The 23,331-nt window shown below is 39.4% G+C and overlaps 1 protein-coding gene across 1 annotated transcript in view; it reads left to right on the plus strand.

The window, feature by feature from the left end:
- LOC125458467 (transcription factor SOX-30-like) overlaps positions 1-20,090 on the plus strand; it is a 33,759-nt gene extending 13,669 nt beyond the window's left edge. Inside the window, exons 5-6 of the mRNA XM_048543739.1 lie at positions 9,390-9,891; positions 19,715-20,090. Of these exons, the coding sequence (XP_048399696.1) occupies positions 9,390-9,891; positions 19,715-20,090 (878 nt within the window). The remainder of the gene's footprint in view (positions 1-9,389; positions 9,892-19,714) is intronic.
- Positions 20,091-23,331: the final 3,241 nt, after the last annotated feature.

Genomic DNA, 23,331 nt, shown 5'->3' on the forward strand with positions numbered 1-23,331 from the left:
GCAGCATCTGTGGAGAAAGTTGACGTTTCAAAATCAATGTGACTGTTCTTGAAAAAGGTGCTCCAAGCTGAGTCATTGAATATTTGTAAGGCAGAGCTGGAGACAGAGGAAATGGTAGTGTACTAGTAATATCCGCTGGACTTGTAATCCAGAGCCCCATTCTAGTGTCATAGGGACATGGATTCAAATCCCACCTTGACAGATGATGAAAATTGAATTCAGTTAAAAAGCTCTGAAATAATGACGTAATTGCTGTTGACCATTGTTACAAGCTCCAACTGATTCACTAATGGCCTTTAGAGAAGGAAATCTGTTCTTACCTGGTCTGGCTTACATGTGACTTCAGACCCCCACTATGATGGAGTTGAATCTTAACTCCCCTCTGGGAAATTAGAATTGGACAATAAATGCTGGCCTACCTATTGATGCCAGAATACCATGAATGGATTAAAAATAAATATGTTCTTGGTCGTAAAGGGGACAAAAAGTTATTCAGAGTAGGTGGAAACATGTATTTGGAGTTGAGGTTACAATCCGATCAGATCTTATTAAAGTCTGGAGCAGGTTTGTAGGACAGAATATCCTGCTCCATTTTCATTGGTACCTAATTGTCAAGATGTCAAAGAATTGTCGAAACTCGTTGGAGCTGTCAAATCTGCTAAGGGGTTTAGCTCTGTGGGGATTTAAATCTTTAAAACACAATATCAAGTTTAAGATAAGTGTTTTCTATCTCATTATAGGATTTGTGCTACACAATTGATTTTACAAACCAACAGTATCACAGTGAGGTGTCTGTAATTTAACAGGTCCAGGTTGTTTTACAATAAATATGTTTATTTTCATAAGAGATTACGAATTTAAGTGAACTGTTTATTTTCATAAAGGACAGGCCTAAATATTTAAGTTAAACATTTGTTTTCCTCAAAGATTGATTGAAAGAATTTCAAAATATCTTTTCGTAACATATGTTTTTTTCATAGTGTGTCATCACTACAAACAACTTTATGTCAGCGTGGCTTGTAAGATTTGCTCATGGCAGATATGGGCACTGCGTGATGTGCATTAGGTTGAATTTGTTGGAGTGGGGCATGGGTGGAGTAGTGAAGCTACAGAATCGTAGAATCCTTACAGTGTTGAAGCAGGCCATTTGGCCAATCCAGTCCACACTGACCCTTTGAAGAGTATCCCAACCAGACCCGTCCCTGTAACCCTGCATTTCCCATGGCCAGTCGACCTAACTTGCATATCTTTGGACTGTGGGAGGAAATCAGAGCACCTAGAAGAAACACACACAGACACAGGGAGAATGTGCAAGCTGTACACAGACAGTTATTCAAGGGGTGAATCAAAGCTGAGGCCCTGGCACTGTGAGACAGCATTGCTTACGACCGAGCTGCCATGTCGCCGTATGCAAGGACTGGAGGACTGGAGGGATGTGTTTCATTTCAGTTATTTGTTAAATAACTTAAATACAGTTCCAGTGCACTCCAACCAGCCAAATACAGGTGCCACCTTTAAGTTGCTTTCTCCTGGTTTAGGTTTGTGCAGTCAGTAAGGGTCCCAACTCCGAGCTCCAATCCTGGGAGCAAAATTTCAGGTCTTGGTGTGGCTATAAAATGGAAAATCCATTTTTCCTCCAAATTCCTAAAATTGCTGTCAGACATAATTTCAACCTTAGCTCGTGAATACTCTTTTGAGTTGTCTGGTATACTGCTTTTAACATTCTATGTCAGTTGTTGAGATTGCACCCCTATTATTCATAACCATATATGCCACTTCTATTTCCTAAACCAGATACATAAACACTTAAGTTGGACAAAGCACTAATGGTGTTTAAACCCCTTCAGACATAACCAGGCCAATATTTAGATTGGGAACTGTTTGAGGCTTATAAGAGTAAGTACAGGTAAAGAGAATACGTAGTGTGTGGAATATGATAGTGCCTGAGTTGTTGGAATCCCAGAAATGTTGTACAAAGATCTATATTTAATGGAGCATAACACATTGTAAAAATATCACCCAAGTGATTTACAGCTAATAACTTATTTTTAGATTTGTGTGTGGTAAGCAAATGTAGCCTTTAATTCAAAAGTTCCATTATTTTTAACTGAACAAAATGTTGGATCAGTAAGACCATTGAAACTCTTTGTTGTGAAAACAAGATGATCTATGCATCCTTCAGTCAAAATGCAAATTTTTCTCCCACACCATAGTACTTCTCAGAGAAAAAAACAAGGAAGCTGCTTTTAAACTGGTGAGAACCCTTCTCCATAGAACATGCAGGAACAGTGGCCTGGGATAAGCTCATGAACAATCACTATTATTTGATTCAGAGATAGTAGGAACTGCAGATGCTGGAGAATCTGAGATAACAAGGTGTAGAGCTGAATGAACATAGCAACCAAGCAGCATCAGAGGAGCAGGAAAGCTGACATTTCAGGCCTAGACCCTTCTTCAGAAAATTTTCAGCACAGGAGGTAGAATGCTCTATCTGTTCATCAAAGTCCATTTTAATTTAGCTCCATCTTCCTCTCCCAACCCCATCCTACTTTCTGTTGAATTACTTGTCTTTAACAGGCTTCACATCTAAATATCTAATTGGCGACATGGGTGATTTACTGGTAGTGGTTAATATTAAAAACTAAAAAGTACATTACATTGGCTTGGTAGTGGAAAAAAACATTCAGTTGAGTGTGATAATACTTCCAAATATAAAAAGAGAAAAACAATTGACCCTCATATGACAATTGCATTTCAGTTAATTCCGCCTTTCTCCCCCTTTCCGTCTCTCACATTTAGTGTCATGTACTGCTGTTAACAGCTTAATGGCTCTGCAAGTCAATTGATTAATTTGAAACACGGGTGGTTCAGTGATGGTGGATAATAAGTGAAAAGTAACATGTTGATTTGGTGTTGGGAAAGAAATACATTCAGTTGTGCATGAAAGCGCTTCTGAATATGAAACAAAATTGACCTCTGTGATAGCTCACTTCTGGCATGGTGGCAGTGTCCATACTTATAGACTAGGAGGTCCAGGTTCAAGTCCTACTTTCACCAAAGGCATGCAGTAGCGTCCCTGAACAATATCTTGGCCCTCATGAAGGTTTGTTGTGTTGCAAGATAGTTCTGAGCCAGGAGGCCCAGGCTCCAGTCCCATCTGCTCCTGGATGGATAATAGCATCTCTAAATTGGCTGAATAGAAAATATCATGCCTCATATGAATAAACACTGATTTATACTGCTGTTGATGGGTAAGGAGTTGATGGTTTGTAATCTGTAACAGTGTAGCTAAATGCCTGTATGTGTAAGTAAAGGTTGACTCCCATTTAATCCTTCAATAATTGATTTTCTGAAAATTAACGTTCTTGGTTTAGATCTGGATAGCCAACTGCTTCCAGGTAACCCATGCTGGAAAGATGGTGATTTGAATAATAGTGCACCATAGGCTTGCACTTGAGTACAGGGAGAGACGACTGGTGGTGAATTTAACCTGAAGGTCTTTATGCCTTGGGGGACGAGGTGCAAGGTGGAGAAGGCAGGACATGCGTGGCAACCTCAGTTGGTGCAGGAATTGAACCATGTTATAGGTGTCACTATACATTGCAGATCATCTTTCCAGCCAACTAAGATCATTCCCCCACCCCAATCCCTGGTAAATATTTAAATCTGAGGATTGCAAATATATTAGTCTCAGTTTAAATTTAACAATATGTGCCAAAAGTTTCCTTCAAAACCGAAACTCACCATAAAAACAAAATCAGAGAGGGATCCACAACTGAGTGAGCTTGTCATCGTGGCATCAGTTGCTCAATAACTGTGTTACATTCTGGAGAATTTGATCTGAATGTATTCACAGGTACAGAATGAATGACCTCATACTGGGCTCAATCTCACATCACAAATGCATGGTATTAGAGTTCTAGAAATTTATTGCTTGAGATGTGGTTCTAACAGCCTCCAGGACATAAGTACAGTGAATTTATTAGATTATAACCACTACCCAATTCTACAATTCAAATATTGCTTCTACTTTCCTTCGTAGGTGAAAAAGCCATGCTCATTCAAAGTACATATTGCTCAAGTAAACAATTAATTGAGCAAGATGTACTTTGAATGAGTATAGTTTTTCCAACTATTGAGCTGGTTCTGTGGGCTGATCTCCCCACTGAATGGTGACAATTATTTTGCCCCCTCCTGAGGGTATAGTGTCAACGCATTACATGTTCTGCAATATATTTTGCTGACTTATAGATCCATGAAAAAGATTTACATCATTAGCAGGTCAGGAGGAATACTGAACACTTTGGACATTGACTATGCATCTGCTGTCCCGTTAGCAATTGTTTCTCTCAAATTATCTGTGCTACTTCTTCAGGATCATTAAAGAACTGTTGTGAAAGATATGAAGCGTAACAAAAACAGAAATGCCAGGAAAATTCATGAAGTCTGGCAGCATCTGTGGAGATAATGCAGAATTAACATTTCAGGCCCTGTGACCCTTCTCTCCATAGATGCTACCAGATCTGCTGAAATTTCCCAGCTTTTCTGTTTGTTTCTGATTTCCAGCACCCACAGTTGTTTAGTTTTTTTGCTTAGTTTATGAAGTATGTTTAGCTGTGTTGTTGGTTTATTCTGCCTTAGGGAATGACGCATGGTTAAACTGAATGTCCCTAATTAACTACATTAGCAGGATTTTCCTTTTCCATACTCTGTGAAGAGAAGACAAGAGATCACCAGAATGTATAATGATGAAGAAAGTACTTTGGATTGAGATCCTCATGTTAAATATAGAGAAAAAATTTAAAATAGAATATATTCAAATACTGTGTATAGTAAATATGCTGAGTTTTATACTGACATCAGCCGGATCACTAGTTTTCAAACTATCCTACTACACCTGTTTAAATGCATACATTGAAACACCTTGTGGCAACTGGCCATCACATGGAGAGCTCCTTGCCATTTTAGTTCACTTCAGCATTGGCTTTTGAACACAATAGTAAGAATCTCATACAGCACCTGGTGTCACACTGTGTCTGAATAAGCAAATTCTTTTGTCACTTATAGTTTTAAGAAGTTAATGTATACCCCTCATATTGTTAAACCGGATCATAATATCTGTTTTGTACTTTCTCCCAGTATTCAAAACTGAAGATACTTGCTTGAACAGGTTAAAAGTATAATACCACACTGAGTCCATACGTAAAAACACAAATCAGGAGTAGGAATAAGCCCCTTGCCCCCTCCCAAATTTTGCTGTCCCATTACTAAATGAATTCTCCTTCTCTTCATCTTAAATGGGCCCTCTTTTCTTAAAGTAGTTGAACCCCTGGTTCTGGATTCTTCCACAGGGAAATAACTTCTCCACTTGGAGCTTGTCAAGACACATCAGCATAATTTCTCATTCAATGAACTTCCTCTTACTGTTCTAAACTCCAGTAGATACAAGCCTAGCCTGTCCATTCCATGTACAATCTTCTACAAACTGCATCCAATGCATTTGCATTCTCCCTCAAATATGAAAGGTAATTGTGTGTGTAGTACCCCAGATGTGATCTCACCACTGCCTGTATAAGTGAAGCAGAACGTCCCAACTTGATTCAATTTCCTTCAGAAAAAGTTGTCAAATTCCATTATCTTTCCTCATTTAAGCAACCTTATCAACTAGCATTCTTGATGAACCAGCAAAAATTATATACAGTACTTCATACACGGCGATCTACTGTAATAGTAGTATTTAGGCTATAAAGTATAACAGTGACATGTGTACCCTTCCACCCCACATTACATTTCTGTGACTTAATGTGTGATCTTATATTGATTTTAGCAGGGGTGTTGATGCTTTTATGTAGATTTTTTGAAAGATGTTTATGTCTTGAAGGTTATGCATATCCCTTCATTATCCAGAATATTTGATCAACTGGCACAGTCCTGGTCCAAAAACAGCCAGTTAATGGAAAAATTTGCTGTACTTGCCATACCTGTAACTTAGCCATTTGAAATTCATGCACCAGGACACCCAGATTCCTCTGCATCACAAGAGCTTTGCAATCTGTCAGTACTTACGGAATGTGCTCCTTTTTTTATCCTTCTTGCCAAAATTGACAACCTCACATTTTTCCACTTTATACTCCATTTGCCAGATCTTTGTCCACTCACTTAACTGGATGGCACGGTGGCTCAGTGGTTAGCACTGCTGCCTCACAGTGCCAGGGACCTGGGTTTGATTCCAGCCTCAGGCAAAGTCTGTGTGGAGTTTGCACATCCTCCCCATGTCTGTGTGGGCTTCTTCCCACAGTCTAAAGATGTGCAGTGTAGATGGATTGGTTAGGCTATAGTGCCCAGGGATGTTTAGGTTAGGTGGGTTTGACACAGGAAATTAGGGGAACGGATCTGGGTGGGATGCTGTTTGGAGGGGCAGTGTGGACTTGTTGGGCCAAATGGCCCGTTACCACACTGTAGGGATTCTATGGATTAAATCTTTTTGTAGCCACCTTATGTTCTCTTCATAATCTACTTTCCTATCTTTCTGTCCTCAGAAAATTTGGCAGCCCCCTTCCTAACATGTCAAGATATTTACCCCACTATTTGTGGGCAACATCATTTTTACCCTGTTGCGTACTTTTAATTTCCATCACAATAGAAGGCGAGATGATATTATTTGAAAAATGGCTTTCAACCTCTGCCTCTGCATGTTGATGATCCCTGAATATCCAGATCCCCTTCCTAATGACCCTTCCTGTAAACCACTTTGACTTGGATCTTCCCAGGTTCCTACCCAACCTGCCCCTGACCACCTTTCACCCCCAACCCCATAGCATATGAGGTGACCAAGCCAGCTATTGTCATATACTGTCCCCCACTTGAAGCCAGAGTACTCGCAGTCATGGATGAATTCCCTTCCCACATTACACTATTCCTTTCCATGCTTCCCGTACCCCGCCTTACAAATACAGTTGCCCTCTTCATAATTGTTGTTTGTCCTTTCCCAGCCAGAAGCTACCAAACCCTGTGCGTAGTTTTCTAAGTCTCCATTATCAAGGCAATTACCCTGTTGTCTACCTCCGCATTCCCATCTTCCTCTTAGTTTCTCTGAATTGACCAAAACACTCGCTATGACACACTCTCTAGTGTGACCTAACCAGCAGCTCTGAATCAGAAATGCCAACCCACATGACTAATGCCTCGATCCCCCCGACTGCATTAGCCCTAGTCATGGCCCCGGCCCCAACCCCAGACTGGGTGCTATGGAGCCATAGGACTGACTGCCCTTGACTTAGTGTGTCAAGACCCCCTGACATGCATGCTGACATTATAAACACTGACTTCATCATTGTAAATGTTCATAATATAGTTGCACTTATCTTCCTGGGTTAAGAATTCAATGTCTATGAAAAGACAATTACATTCATCCTTGATAATGGAAGACTAAACTTTGACTGCAACAGTAATTATTATGAAAATTGACATTTTAATATGTTCGCAAATGAAAATCCTAACAGAAAGACGATCATGAAGTATCATACAATTAAAAATCCACAGGAAGTATCAGAATGGATTCACTAAAATACCATAAAAATTTAACTGCAGCTGCAGAAGATCTTGAGATTTTATTTGCTGGAGATTCATATACTCTAACCAAGTGTTTGCAGTGGACTATTTTGATAGATTACACAGAACATACATTACAGAAACATGTTTGTGGTAGTAGGCACACTCCCGCAAGCCTCATTTCACCTCTCATCCTCCCCTCCTATCAACATAACGTTCTGTTCCTTTCTCCCTCATCTATTTACTGCACTTTCCCTTAAATGCAATACTGCTATTCTCCTCAACTGCTCAATGTTGTAATTAGTTTTATATTACATGTTTCTTATAGGTAAAGACATTTCTTCTGCATTCATTATTGTATGTATTGGTGAATATCTTGTAATGTTACTTCCTAGTTTTTGCCTTCCCCACAAGTGGAAACATTTTCACTACATCTACCCTACCAAATATTTTCATTATCCTCAAGGCCTCCAATGGCCTCTCAACCACTTTATTGAGAAATACAACACAAGCCTTTTCAGTCTTTTTCATAAGTATAGCCTCAAAAATACTCATACTAAACAAACATAGATAAGTATGTGATGTAATTTTTACTCGTGGTAGTGATAACATTTCATGGAGGATGTGTTACATGGATGGCATGCTGGTATGATGTTTACACAATCTGACTGAAGAACGAACGTTTGCAATTTCATCGCATTGTTGCACTGAGGTCAGTTCCCTTCAATATAAATATCCCATTGTGCCCATGATATTCTTTAAAGCTGAGATTAATAACATTCACGGTTACACTCAGCTTCGGACTTAAAGAGGTCAAGAGCAATAAGAAAAATCATAAATGCAAATTGTAGACATCAAATATGAAATTAGGTAATATTTGAATTTGACAATAGCTTAGCATCTTGAAGAGAAAGGCCAATAAAAGTCTGGCTGGGATCCTCTGTCAAATGGGTTAATTGAACAAAACCAGATTGAAGTCAGAAGTTCAGTTTTACTAACAAGTATATTCATGAAACTATAATTGGAGAAATGCAAAAGCTGCGTCATTAGATGTTAAAATGTGGGTAAAATTATTACAATGCATAACAAAGGAGTTAAAATGCAGCTCAAAATGGAAGAAAAACTAGTAAAACCCCATAGCAATTCACGAAGACACCAGTGAGCTAAATATATTTGCGTAATTGTGCTGACTTCAAAATTTGTACAATGATACATTGTTATTGATTCATATAACTTTTGATAGTAATTGATCTCAATTATAATACAGTTCTGCTTGTTGGAATTGTTCACACCAGCTGCAGTTTAACGCACATATTGCAAATGATGGAGATTTGCCACTGCACAGAATTTCATGTAGTGCTGATGAGTAGTGGTGGTTGTGCTGTTGTAACTGCTTATTGCAATGATATCAATGATTATTGGTCTTTTTTGTGGCAGTGGCAATTAGGGCTAGGGTTTACCTAACTCGCTGTAGCTTTGTGGATCAGCCTGTCTTTTATGCGGTACCTGGATTTTATATACTACCTTGGCCAACATGCCAGCTAATTTCAGTTGCCAAAAACTGGGACTAAGTATATAATTTAAATTGGGCATTTTAAAAATCCTACCACATTTGCAGCATCAATTACCAGTAAAACTGAAATTTTCTGTGTCTTAATGAGTGAGAAGATACTGAAAGGCTTTAATATTCGGATCAAGGAATGACTTGTTTTAAATTATTTCATGTCATTCTGAATTAATTCTAATTTTTATATAAATTGAAGTTTAAAACAATATAACATATTTTAACCAAATTCATAACTATTGGTTCTGTAATGTATGATGTCTTGATTCTCCAGCAGGTCAAAGCCAGTCTCTGCGCATGCCAGTTTCTCAAGGTCCTCGTCCAAATTCAATTATACTTTATCCACAAACAAATCCTGTCCAGGTTGGTCTCCCTACGCAAAGTATATCCAACCATCCCACTGTGCCACCCACTTGTCCTCCAGGACATAGTAGAAGTGAGGTCCATCATGAGGTTCCTGGCCCAAGTGCGGTGTCAAATTGTTCGGAGCAAAGGATACCTACAATGTCAGTGGATGTTGGCAAAAGAAATTCTACAAATGAAACTAATAACACCCACAATAGAGTTACCATCCCTGAAGTACCAGCACAAAAGGAGATACCTACTGTTTCCAACTGCCCTAGAAATCCACCACCAATGCCTTCAGCAACTCTTCCACATCCACATGCTTACCAACATCCACCAATGGGGCATGCTGCTAATCTGTTCGGAGCTGCTGCCCGATTTCCTTTTCATCATCCTTATTTCTTGCCTGGACCACCCTATTTCCCCTCAAGGTATGTAGAATCCAATTTAGAATTTACTTTATATATATATTATTGCACTAATTAAGAACTGGAAAAATGTTTGTTTTAAATTCTTCTGTGAGATAACTTAGTGTGTTATTGAACCCAGAAATTCAAATGGGATTGTGTGTGAGTGTGTGTTTTATAGGATATTGCACAGTTGAGAAAACATGCTGTACAAAAGCTCCATTGAAGCTCATTTTCAATGTAAGTTAAGGGCAAGCAGAATTGTGCAATGAAACACCAAAGCGTTCTGACCCAGATCACATGCCTGATGCCTGTTGCAAAACAGCATTCAGTGAAAACTTTCATACAGCATGTTTCCTGAACTGCACAATGCATATTGTGCCACTGTAGGTAGGTATACTGGGTCAGCTGCTGTTCTGCCTTTATAGACACAGTACAGTTAACTTGACCCATGCAAATGTAATTTGAGGTTATGTTTACTGGCATTGAGCTGGGCTCAGTGGTGATTCTGCTCCAGGACTCTTGCACTGGGGAACCAGGATCTTTGGGGCCCAACACATTGTTAAAGACGGAGATAATGTAGAGAAAGGAAAAGATTTAATAATTACCTCATAACCACACCATCACTCCCCACACCAACTCTTGTGCCCATGGAGCTCTCTAAGTGCATTGTGCAATACTCATTAACAACATTTCCCAAATATTTTAAATAAACAATCTCATTATGGAGTAATATCAATTCGCAGTCCTGAAGGTATGACCACCATGGAATGCACATTATCAGTGTCTTTTTCAAAAAATGTCTGTAAACGGAACTTGGTGACTCAATAGTTGATGGTCTCCAGGATTTAAGATTGATAACAAGTGTTCATTGTCTTGCACTCCTTACTGGCAGTGGGTACAGGTACACACATCTGTCTAATTTTGGCAGCAGCTGTAACTGGGGGAGTCTGTGGCAAGTGGTAATGTCAGTGGTCTAGCAGCAGCTAACCAGGTGAATCTTCTAACAGCTTGGTTGCAGATCCCACTACAGTTGTTGAATTTAAATTCAATTTATATTTATAAAAGATCATTTTGTAATGGTGACTGTGCATCAATTCTTATAAAAGCCTATCTATTTCACCAATGTTTATTGGGGAAAGAAATCTGCCAGCCTCACCTGGTCTGGCCTAAGTGTGACTCTGGACCCGTAGCAGTGTGGTTGATTTTAATCACCTTCTGAAATGGCCAAACATGTCATTCAGTTCAAGGTCAATTAGGGAAAGGCAACTAAAAGCTTCCTATAAAAGGATAAAAGAATCTTAAAGGCCCCACGGTTTTCTTATGCATAATTATCAAACATAAGATGAGTATGTGGGTGGTAATACTTAGGGCTAGGGAACTTTTCTTGGGGTAGAGTAAAGGAAAAGTAACAGCTTCTACTTAATACTTGATCTTGGACTGCTTGGTACTGATTTAGTATGTTAGTTTTGTATGGAAAATTAAACGACTGGAATTTTTGTTTAGGCTGAGATTCTCTGAGGATAATGGAAATCTGAGAAAAATATTTCAATTGATGCATATTTTAATCAATGAGCAATTTAGTTGGCAACTCCCTTAGCCATAAGAATATAAGATCTAGGAGCAGAAATAAATGTGGCCCACTGGATGATGCCATCATTCAATGTAATCATAATTGATCTTTAGCTTCAGTTCCATTTTGCCACTTGCTTCCCGCATCTCATTTATTATGATAATTTACTTATGTGATGTAATCTGAGTACCAATTCAAAATATTAAGATCCATTATGTCTTTCAGAAGGCGCAACGAGGAATTGTTGTCCGTTGATAAATGGAGGCTGTCTTAAGTTCAGTATTTTTGAAAGGTCCTTTTATTTGCAAAGGAACACTCTGTCATTTAGCAAAAATGTATTTTATCATGATTCAGCACCTAGCCACATATCATCTTTATGAAAACAGCCTTAAAGTGCAACAGATTATTCTCTAAATTTCATGCAACGTTTAAGTTCTTATTCATTTTTGTAGCCAATTTTCTACATTTTATCTTGTTTTTTGGCATTTGACTTGCATTTCTTGTCAAAACAGTTTGGTAAGGTGGCAGGTGCCATATCCAAGTAGCCTTTTTTGATGTGTATCAAAATGAGCCCTACAGCATGTATTATCCTAGTCTTTCGAGAACATGCTAGTCATCACATTGTTCCAACATGTTTTCAACGCACCAAAATACATATGCATGCTTTTGTGCCCATACAGGAGGCAAATTTGGAATAATAATGATGATTGTTATTTTTTAACTCTACTGTGATTCTTGATCCAGAAAGCTCAGTGATAAACCACATTGCACATTGTCATTATTTTTGTACATATGCTATGATCTTTCTTGAATATTTGTACCTGCTCTGTTGGTTCATTTTTCCTTTAAACCTGCATTGGCAGTAATCTCTTTCATTATTCTAATGCATTCAATCAATATGAACATCACATTTCTGGTATGCTGGATTAATTTGATCCTCTGCTATGTCATTTGCAGTAAAGTTTTTGATGCTGATGATTTCAACTGTTATCATCAAGGTGTATGCTTCTAAAATTATCCAAACTACTTGTCACAAGTCTTTTCTTTAAAACCTTGTTTCTCACAATCTCTCAACGACCAAAAAGGCTTTACAACCTATTGAGAACGTACCCTTGAGGTGTAGTAATTGTTGTAATATAGCAAATATAGCTGCAGTTAGCTTCCAAAACCAACCAGATAATATGTTTTAATGATGCACTGAGCAAGCAGTAGCAAGATACAGCACTTTTTGTGAGGCCTGAAAGAATATTCCTGCCTCAAAACATTTTCAGGATGTTTTTGAAGCAGTCTTCAGATATTCAGATGTGCAGAAAACAGGAAGGATTGTGGTAGTCTGATGTTCTTTGGAAAAAGATTTGAGTACAGAGCAAGAATACCATACTGGCCCTGTATAGGGTATTGGTGAAACCACACCTGTGTGTAGTTGTGGTCTCCTAACTTGACAAAGATATACTTGTTATAGAGGGAGTGCACAAAGGGTTCATCAAAATGATTCCTGTTATAGCAGATTTGTCATTAGGAAAGATTGGGTCAACTGGGCTTGTAATCACTGTTGTTCAGACATATAAGAGGGGATATCATTGAAGCATGTAAAATTCTGATGGGGCTGAACAGATTGGATGCAGGTATGATATTTTCCTGGGTGAGGGGCCCAGAACAAGGGGTCATCATCTCAGGATACAGGCTGGGCCTGTTTGGACTTGGCCTTTTTCCACTCAGATGTTAGTGAACCTATAGAATTCTCTGCCGCAGGAGATTGTGGAGATGAAGTCACTGAATTATATGTTTAAGAAAGAAGTGGATAGGGAGTATAGGGAAAGAGGAGGAGAAAAATAGAGATTGAGAGCCAGCCATGATCATGTTGAAGGTTTTTAGGAATGCGAATGGACCAAATGGCTTACTCGTGCTCTTATTTTCTGTTTTTCTATTCCAGTGAAGACCTCTGGTGTAGTAACTTTCCGTTTAATTTATTGACCCTGTAAGATGTGTGAGAATTGCAAATAGATGCCTACCATCAACACACAAACCCACGTCTTGCATGTAGAGTTGAGCTTGAAATGAGAATAGCCATGATCAAAGGGCCAAGTGGCCTACTCTTGTTCCTTGTTTGTATGTACTTACAGAAGTATCACAGTGCAGAAGGAACATTCACTCCATTGTGCCTACACTGATCTTCAAATGAGTATCATTATCTAGAGTCATTTTCCTGCTTTTTTCCTGTACTGTTGGCCATTATTTCTATCCAAATTACCACCCAATACCCTCTTAAATGTTTCAATTGAACCTGTTTCCAACACATTCCAGGCACTACATTCCAAAACTACTCACTATGTGAAAAAGTTTTTTCTCACATCAATATTTGTTCCTGCTATAAATCACTTTAAATCTGTGCCTTCTGATTCCTTTTATGAGCAGAAACAATTTCTTCCTGTATACTGAAACCTGCTCATGATTTTGAAGACCTTTATCAAAACTCCATTCTGTCTTCTCCTTATCAGGGAGAACAGTCCCAATTTCTTTAACTGCCCTCATAACTAAATGTTCTCATTCCTGGGAACCAATCTTATAAATTGCTTCTGCATTGTCTCCTGTGCATTCAAATCCTTCCTATAATGTGGCATCCAGAACTGTACACAATATCGCGCTAAGGTCTAAAAAGTCTCACACAAGTTCAACATCACTTCCTTGCTTTTGTATTCTATGTCCCTATTAATAAAGGGATACTATCTGCTTTATTAATTGCTTTCTCAGCCTGTCCTACCACCTTCAGTGATCTGAAACATATACACCCAGGTCCCTCTATTCCTGTACCCTTTTAGAATTGTACCCTCTATTTTATACTATCTTTCAATGTTCTTCCCACAAAAATGCACCTCTCTGCATTGAATTCGATCTGTCACCAATCTTTCCACTCCACCATCTAGAACATTAATATAAATCAGGAAAAAACAGCATCCAAAAATCAATCCCTGATCAGATTTTTAAAAGATGAAAGATAATGACCATAGATTAATGTAGAGATCAAAATTAGGGTATAAGAGAAAGCTAGCAAGAAATGTGAGAACAGATAGTAAGAGTTTATATAGGCATTAAAAATGCAAAAGATTAACTAAAATGAGTGTTAGTCATTTCAGTGAGAATGGTGATTTAATAATACCATAAAGGTCATAGTTCATAAAGTAAATACATATTTTGCTTCAGTCTTCAACACAGAAGATACAAAAAAGTTCCAGCAATAGATATAAATCAGGCAGTGGAAGAGGGAGAGAATCTTGGTGGAATTACAATCATTAGGGCAGTGGTACTAAGTAAACAGATAGAAGTGTAGGCTGACACGACCCTGGTCTTGATTGAACTTTTTCATTCTAAGGTCATAAGAGGGGTTGAGTCATAAGACCATAAGACACAGGAACAGAAATCGCACCATTTGGCCCATCGAGTTTGAGCCACTATTCAGTCATGACCAATAAGTTTCTCAAGCCCATTCTCCCACTTTCTCTCCGTAACCTTTGATCCCTTTGACAATCGAGAACCTAGTATCTTTTACTTGGCCTCCAATTAATTCCATAGAGTCACCACTCTGTGGCTGAAGAGGTTTCTCCTTATCTCCGTTCTAAAGGATCTTCCCTTTACTCTAAGGCTGTGCCTTTGGGCCCTAGTCTGTCTTGCCAATGGAAACATCATCCCAATGTCCACTCTGTCAAGTCTCCTCAGTATTCATTAAGTTTCAGTTAGATCCCCCCTCATCCTTCTAAACATCATTGAGTATAGACCTAGAGTCCTCATACATTCGACATGTGTTTAGCCTTTCATTCTTGGGATCATTCTCATGAACCACTCTGGACCCGCTGCAGAACCAGTACATCCTTCCTGAGGTATGGGTCCCAAATTGCTCACACTGCTGTAAATGTGGTCTGACCAAAGCTTTATAAATCCTCAGAAGTACTTCCCTGCTTTTATATTCTAGTCCTGTCAAAATAAATGACAACATTGGCTTTGCCATCCTAACTACTGACTAAACCTGCAAGTATACCTTCAGAGAATCCTGGACTAGGACTCCCAAGTTCCTTTGCACTTCAGATTTCTGAATTTTCTAGCTATTTAGCAAATAGCCAATGCCTCTATTCTTCCTACCAAAGTGCATGACCTCATACTTTCCTATGTTGTTTTCCATCTGCCACTTCTTTGCCCACTCTCCTAACCTGTCTAAATCCTTCAGCCTCCCCACCTCCTCAATACTATTTGTCCCTCTACCTATCTTTGTGTCATCTGCATACTTAGCCAGAATGCCCTCAATTCCTTCATGAAAGTGAAAAGTTATGGTCCCAACACTGACCCTTATGAAACACCACTAGTCACCAGCTGCCAAATCCTTTTATCCCCACTCTCTGCCAGACAGCCAATCTTCTATCCATGCTAGTACCTTGCCTCTCACATCATGGGCCCTTATCTTACTCAGCAGCCTCACGTGAGCCATTTTGTCAAAGGCCTTCTGGAATTCCAGGTCGATAACATCCATTGGCTGTCTTAGATGAATCTGACCATTACCTCCTCAAGGAATTCTGATTTGTCAGGCATAATGAAACCATACTGAGTTTTCCCTGTTTTACCATGTGCTTCCAAGTATTCATAAATCTCAATGGCCTCCAAAATCTTACTGATGACTAAGGTCAGGTTTATTGGCCTGTAATTTCCCCTTGCAGCCACTTCTCCATGATGCCTACCACATCATACCTGCCAATCTCAATCTGTGCCACAAGCCTATTTATCTTATTTAGGATATTGCATACATTCAGGTACAGCACCTTCAGTCTAGTATTGACTGTCCCTCTTCTCATTGTCATTTGTTTATCCAGTGTGCTTGAAGTTTGATTCCTTTCCAAACACTATGTCCTATTTTTTGTGCTGAAAACATTAATAACCTTTTCCTGAGTTCTCCTTTCTTTTCATTTTTTTCATACTTTACCATGCAGTTAAACCCACCTCCACAGATATTAACCTGCTGCTTTGTTTCCCATTGACCATTCTACTTCTTGGAGTTTTAGTCTTCCCTTCCCACCCACTTTCTAGTTTAAAGTCCAGTTGACCACCCTATTTACCCTTTTCGCTAGAACATTGTTCCCTGCTCAGATCAGGTGGCGACCATCCCACGAGTACAGATCCCTGCTGTTCCAATACTGATGCCAGTGCCCCATGGAAATGAACCCATCTTTCCCATTCCACTCTTTTAGCCAAGTGTTTACTTCCCTTATTCTCGCATCCGTATGCCAATTTGCACAAAGCTTAGGCAGTAATCCGGAGATTATAACCCTTGAGGACCTGTTCTTTAATTTAGTTCCTAGTTCCCGATTATCCCTAAACCTGTCCTCTTGCCTATGTGGTTTGTCCCAATGTGGACTACAACAACTGGATCCTTCCCCTCCCTCTCCAGTATCCTTTCAAGCCAATCAGAGATGTTCCTCACCCTGGCACCAGGCAAGCAAAATGCCATGGAGGGGTCTCTAACCTGCCTACAAAGGATGCTACCTACTTCCAATAATTGTAGAATCCCCTACAACTACCCTTGTCTTTTTACTTCACCCTCTTGAATGGTCACTTGTGCGATGGTGCTGTGGTCAGCTGGCCTATCCTCCATACAGCCCTATTCTTCATCGACACAAGGGGAGCAAATACTTTGTACCTTTTGGATAAGGTCAAGGTCTGAGGCTCCTCTGTTCCTGATTGTGGGATCCCTGTACGTGCCTCACTTGCAGTCACACCCTGCTGTCCCTGGCCACTGACCGAATTTGTGGTACTTGATCTACCAGGTGTGATTACCTGCAGCATAATTCTCCCTCTCCCCGATTATGTAGAAGATGCATTGATGTTAATTTTTGAAAGTTTGCTGGACTCTGAAAGGTTCCATCAAATTAGAAAGTAACAAATGTAATTCCTGTATTCAAGAATTGGGGAGGCGTGAACAAGAAACTTCTTACTTTCTCTGAGCAAACTGTGGGCCCGTTAGCTTGATGTCCTTCTTGGGGAAGGTGTTAGAAACATTTACGAGTGAAGCAATAGTTGGGCATTTGGAAAAGCTCAAGGTACGCAAGGTAAGTTGGCATGGTTTTGTGAAAGGGAAATGACAGTTAACCAATCTAATGAATTTTTGAAGAGGTAGCCAGTGCTGATAATAAAGGGAAGTCTGTCGACATTTTGTATTTGGATTTCTAGAAGGCATTTAAAAAGGCGCCATATGAAAGGTTAATGCTGGAAGTATGAGCTCTTGCTGTAGGGGGCAATAGATTGGAATGGATAGAAGATTGTTTTCTGCCAGCCAGAGAGCATGCATAAATTGACCTTTTCCTAATTGACTGGATGTGATGAGTGGAGTTCTGTGTGGGTTTGTGCTGGGGCCTCTGCTTTTTACAATATATATCAATACCTCAGATGAGGGGAGTGAAGGCATGATAGCTGAATTTGAGGATGACACAAGGGTAGGTAAGAAAGTATGTTGTGAAGAGAACATAACAAAGGTGGATATATAGATAGGTCGAGTGAGTAAGCAAAAATCTGGCAGATGGAAGTATGGTGGAGGAAAATGTGAAGTTGTTCACTTTGGTAGAATAAAAAAAGCAGAGTAACACTTAAATCGAGAAAGACTGTAGAATTTTGAGGTGCAGGGGAATATGGATGTTTTGCATGGGTCACAAAAAGTTGATTTTCAGAACCAGCACATAATCAAGAAGGTTAATCGAATATCACCCTTTATTTTAAACGGAATTGAACATGTTTAAAGCAGGTGGAAATGAACTAGAGGTGATTCAGAGAAGGTCCACTAGATGGAAGCATAGAATGAGGGGATTGACTTATGAGGAAAGATTGTCCAAGCTGGGCGTTCACTGGAGTTTGGAAGAGTGAGATGTGACTTGATTGAAGTGTTCAAGATCCTGAATGGTTTGCGCTGTTGTACGCTTTCCTTCCTATACCTATTTATTGATGCTGATTTAAAATCAAAACAATTTCTACCCTCTGTCGTTCCCACAGTTCTAAATGATAGATTTTGATGACCTTACCTTTTGCCTTCTTTTCGGTTTGAAAATCCACACTGGCATAATTACTTAATTACCTCTCTATTTGTGTCCAATTCTTGTGATATCTTGTATGGTAGAGCCTGATGTTTCACCTATGCCCTTCAATGCTAAATGTCTCTTGCTAATAAAAGGTGCTGCCTATGAATTTCTAGCAGAAACCCTTATTACAATGAAAAGCTAAGCATATCTCCAGTTGGATGTAGTGTAAATTTTCTCCTGAGCTATTCCATCACCTTCTGCACTTGCTCTGATAATTTCAGGATTTCCGCAGCCATGCCCCAGCAGGTGCTGACACGCATAAACATTGTGACAATGCATAAACACAGCACAAACTGAAGGGCTTACCTCATGCAATGCCACTTCCATTATTTGTTTTGCCAGCAGCTTTTGAAATCCATGTGTTTCCATATGCATCATTTCAAAACAATAGAACTTTTGCCCAATCAAGCCTTCTACAGTCAACCTTCAATGCTTCCCCAAGAGCAAAGTCCTGATAGGCGTTACAGGACACCAGAATGAATTAATAAACTCCACACATAAAACCAGACTTCAGGTTCTACCTACACTTCAGCTCGCCCAGCCATGCCACCCAAGTGATGGAAATTTTGGGCAGCACTGTGGCTCAGTGGTTAGCCCTGCCACCACACAGGGCCAGGGACCCATGTTTGATTCCACCCTCAGGCGACTGTGTGGGATTTGCACATTCTCCCCATGCCTGCATGGGTATCCTCCGGGTGCTCCAGTTTCCTCCCACAGTCCAAAGATGTGCAGTCTAGGTGGATTGACCATGCTAAATTGCCATAGTGGTCAGGGATGTGTAGATTAGGTTGGTTATCGGGGGATGGATCTGGGTGGGATGCTCTGAGGGTCAGTGTCGACTTGTTGTGCAAAGGGCCTGTTTCTACACTGTAGGGATTCTATGAACAATTCTATGAACTAACAACCAAGATCTGGATAATAGCCCGAATCATCTAAATAGTGTCAAAGTGTCTTTGGAAGAAGTAGATGTTGACAAGGTCAGATGTTTGAAGGATAATAACATTAAGAATGTAACTTTACATAACAGTTACACTGCTGTGCTTTCCTGTTTTATTTGTAACATCCTTCAAATCATTTGTAACCCTTTGAAATGCATTCAATGTTATTGTCCGTTATTACATTATAGGCAAACATTGAACTGATTCTATCTCTTTTCCCTCTATAGTACCTGCCCTTACAGTAGGCCACCCTATGGCTATGGTGATTTCGCAAACAGCATGTCTGAATGCCTGGGCTATTATGAGGACCGATACCAGAAGCATGAAGCTATGTTCTCTGCACTGAATAGAGATTACCCTTTTAGAGAGTACCCAGATGACTGTCAGCGCAACACAGACTCCAGGAGCAATAGCAGCATTGAGGAAGGACCTCACTCCAACAGCCTGGGAGGTGAAGAGTACCTGAATTCTGTGCCACAGTTAGATGTTGGAGCACTGGAAAATGTCTTCACAACCCCAATGTCTGCTCCATCACAGCCACAAAGAGTGGAGATGGTCCATAGTGATGATGAACAAGAAGGCAAAGTATTAAAAAGCCTGTAGCTAAAAAAGAACTATTCCATTTGTTTTAACCATACCATCATAAAAAAGTATCTCTTTGGAATGATGATTCTTTTATTTATAATAAACCAAACTGAGAATTCACAGTTTTGTCTCCACACGGGAGCACTTGATGTTTATAACATCCATGCATGAAAATATTGAGCAGTGAAAATATAATTTTAACTTTTGCACGCAAAAAATACAGAAAGAAAAATTTGTTGGTGTTGCAGATTGTTATTGATACATTTTAAAATGTCTTCAGTGACATTTACTTTTTATTCAGTTTCAAACTTCAGTTGGAACACACCTAACTAATAGTTAGTGCTTGTGATTCTGGTAATTGCTAGACATATGTGAGTGTTGTTTATATTGTTACAGTTTCTTTTTGAGTAATATTTTAATAAACTAACATTAAACTTACATTTTTAAAAATAATTGTTTTTTTTATTGCTCCCTTGTTACATATATAAAGTTGCAGTTCATTATGGCTTATTTTAAAAATGATAAATGGTTACACTTGCAAAGAGGCGAAATGTGGGCAGAATGCTCGGGCTATTGTCATGCCACGTTGTGGAGTGTCTTTGGCTCAATGTTCACAATTTCCCTGAACTGTTATTTGTCAACTATAGGCAGCTTTGTCAGAAGTAGACAGAGATTGGAAGATAGGAAAGTGTGATGTTGATCCTTTCCCTACTGCTCTTTCATAAGTAGTGAGCAAAACTAGCACAAAGGCCAGGCCAGGCAGCAGGTTGCATGCCAACTTCCTAGGCCTGGGATTGGTAGGTGGTACATGAATGTGAAGCAGGGGAGCAAATCTTCCAAAGATGGTCAATATTAATTTCAGTATTTATTCAATTCCAGCTGTTTTAACATGTGTAAAATTATTTATTATAAGCCATCAAGGACTGCTCAGCATTCAAATTGCTGTATTGTTGATTACAGGGAGCTTTCTTAATTTAACATAACTCTGTGGCATAAACCAATTAGTTTTACTTAACTTTTTTTTAAGTAGTAGTTGCAGTTCAGAACATTCCAGTATTGATGGACGATGAAGGGATGGGAATCAATTTGCCACCCCTAACTTGTAACATTATCACAAATTCATATTTATTGTTATAATAAATATTTATATTTATTGCATTCCACTTCTAGCGTGTTTTTATTGCATTGTGCTTCGGGCCTGTTAGTAATTGCCCAGTGTTTTGCCTGGCTTTTCCCCACTGCAGCTTTAACCTGTTCTTTCCTCTTTGCAGATGCTGACTGACCTGCTGAGCATTTCCAGCAGCAGCTGATGTTGTTTCATACCTTCAACTTTAACAGTTTGTCTCCTTATGTACCAGAATTTGATGTTTCTGCTTCTCTTAACCAGATGATTTTTTTTAAATGTTCTCAATAACTGACACATCAGTTTTTATCCTTCATTTTAAGGAAGTACTTTTGCCATCTTAAAGGGGTCTTGAAACATCCATTTTCACTCTCTAAGTAGGCAAGGTACACATTAAACCTGGTGATTTTACATTATTGACGATCATACCTTTGTGTACGACTCAGCCCTGTCTGACTCCATGAAATCTTCTCCTATTCCACTATGTATTGAACATATGTTGTGGGCAGCATCCTTCATAATGCCAGCATCAGCAAAACCCAACACTGTTCTATTATATAAAATCAAAGCACATCTCTGAAACACAGCCAATAATCTATTAGTTTAATGTAAGGCTCAGGGTAACAGAAAGTCAACAACCTATTTGAAACCTGGTCTCTTCTGAGTCAGTTTTTTTTTGGGGTGGAGAAGTTTTCTCTGATGCTGCACCCTTCAGGAAGAAAAATTGGCAATAGCTCCTACTCCTGATTCATCTCAGGAGTGTCTCAGAAAGGGAAGCTGGGACAATTTTTGGTAGACAATTTGATAGGTATTCAAAATCATGAGAGATTGGGACAGAGTAAATAGGGAAGAACTGTTCCCATCCAAAGATGTGCAGGTTTGGTGGATTGGCCATGTTAAATTGCCCATAATGTCCAGGCATATGCAGTCGGATTGGATTAGCCATGGGGAATACAGGAGTAGGTCTGGGTGGGATGCCCTTTGGAGGATTGTTGTGGACTTCATGGGCCAAATGGCCTGCTTCCGCACTCTAAAAATTCTATAACTCTATAATTAATGGATGAATTGAAAACATGTTGGAAATAAAAGAGCAATGACGACATGCGAAACTTTGCTTTCATGCAGGTAATGTTTATGAACTTGAACATACCATCTGAGAATATGATGGATTCAAGTGTAGCATTCAAGAGGGGATTGGATTATCATCTGCGAGGCCACAGGAAGATGGCACAAGAGTAGCGCTAGATGAATTGTTTCTTTGGAGAGCCACAAACACAACGGGCCAAAAGACCTTCACCTGTGCTGCCCCATTCAGTGATTCTGCGAACTCCTGCTGGATAGTGCTGCTATCTTAAGTTTGAGTGAAAGCAGATATTGGCATGCTTCTGTTGGCTTTTATATTTAAACAGTTTATTGATAGCATCAAAAATAAATAAAAGCCTCTTGCACCAGGTACTGGAGGGCTGGAAAACTGTGTCCCAGTAAAGGAGAAGACAATGGCCAGCTTTAACTTACACCCCCACCATAGAAAAAGAACCAAACACTGATGGACTGTAATGATTAAATAGATACAAAGGTTTGCATTCTTTGACACTTCTAATCTTAGTCATTAACTTCATGGATTGCAACAAGGGAGTTAGGTAGAAAATTAAAAAGCAGGACTTCAGATATCATCTCTGGATTACTTCTGGTGCTGTAGGAATTGAAGAATTGAGCAGATGAATGCGCGATTGGAGATTGTGTAGGAGGATGGACTTTGGGTTCTTGTAGCTTTGAGAGCATTTCTGGGTGAAGTGGGTCACTGTACAGACTGGGCAGATTACATTTGGACAGAAACAGAACTAACATCTTCGTGAGGAGGTTTGCTGACGTTATTAGGATGGATTTAAAATAGGTTGGCAGGGGATTGGGATCCTGAAAAGTAGTTCAGAGGGGAGAGAAGCTGAAATGGGATTAAAAGTGGAAAGGCAAGTGAGTCTGGAAGGCAGATGAAACATAAACTAGATAAGAAAGAAATTAGTTTATCAAGGCTAAATGGAATATATATTTATTTAATAGGGAGGTTCAGCAAAGGACTGAAATGGCATCAGGAACACCAATGCTGGACTCAAGGCTCCAGTAAGCAAGAGAGACAGT

This window comes from Stegostoma tigrinum, chromosome 13 (genome assembly GCF_030684315.1).
Source record: "Stegostoma tigrinum isolate sSteTig4 chromosome 13, sSteTig4.hap1, whole genome shotgun sequence".
In the NCBI taxonomy this organism is placed as follows: domain Eukaryota; kingdom Metazoa; phylum Chordata; class Chondrichthyes; order Orectolobiformes; family Stegostomatidae; genus Stegostoma; species Stegostoma tigrinum.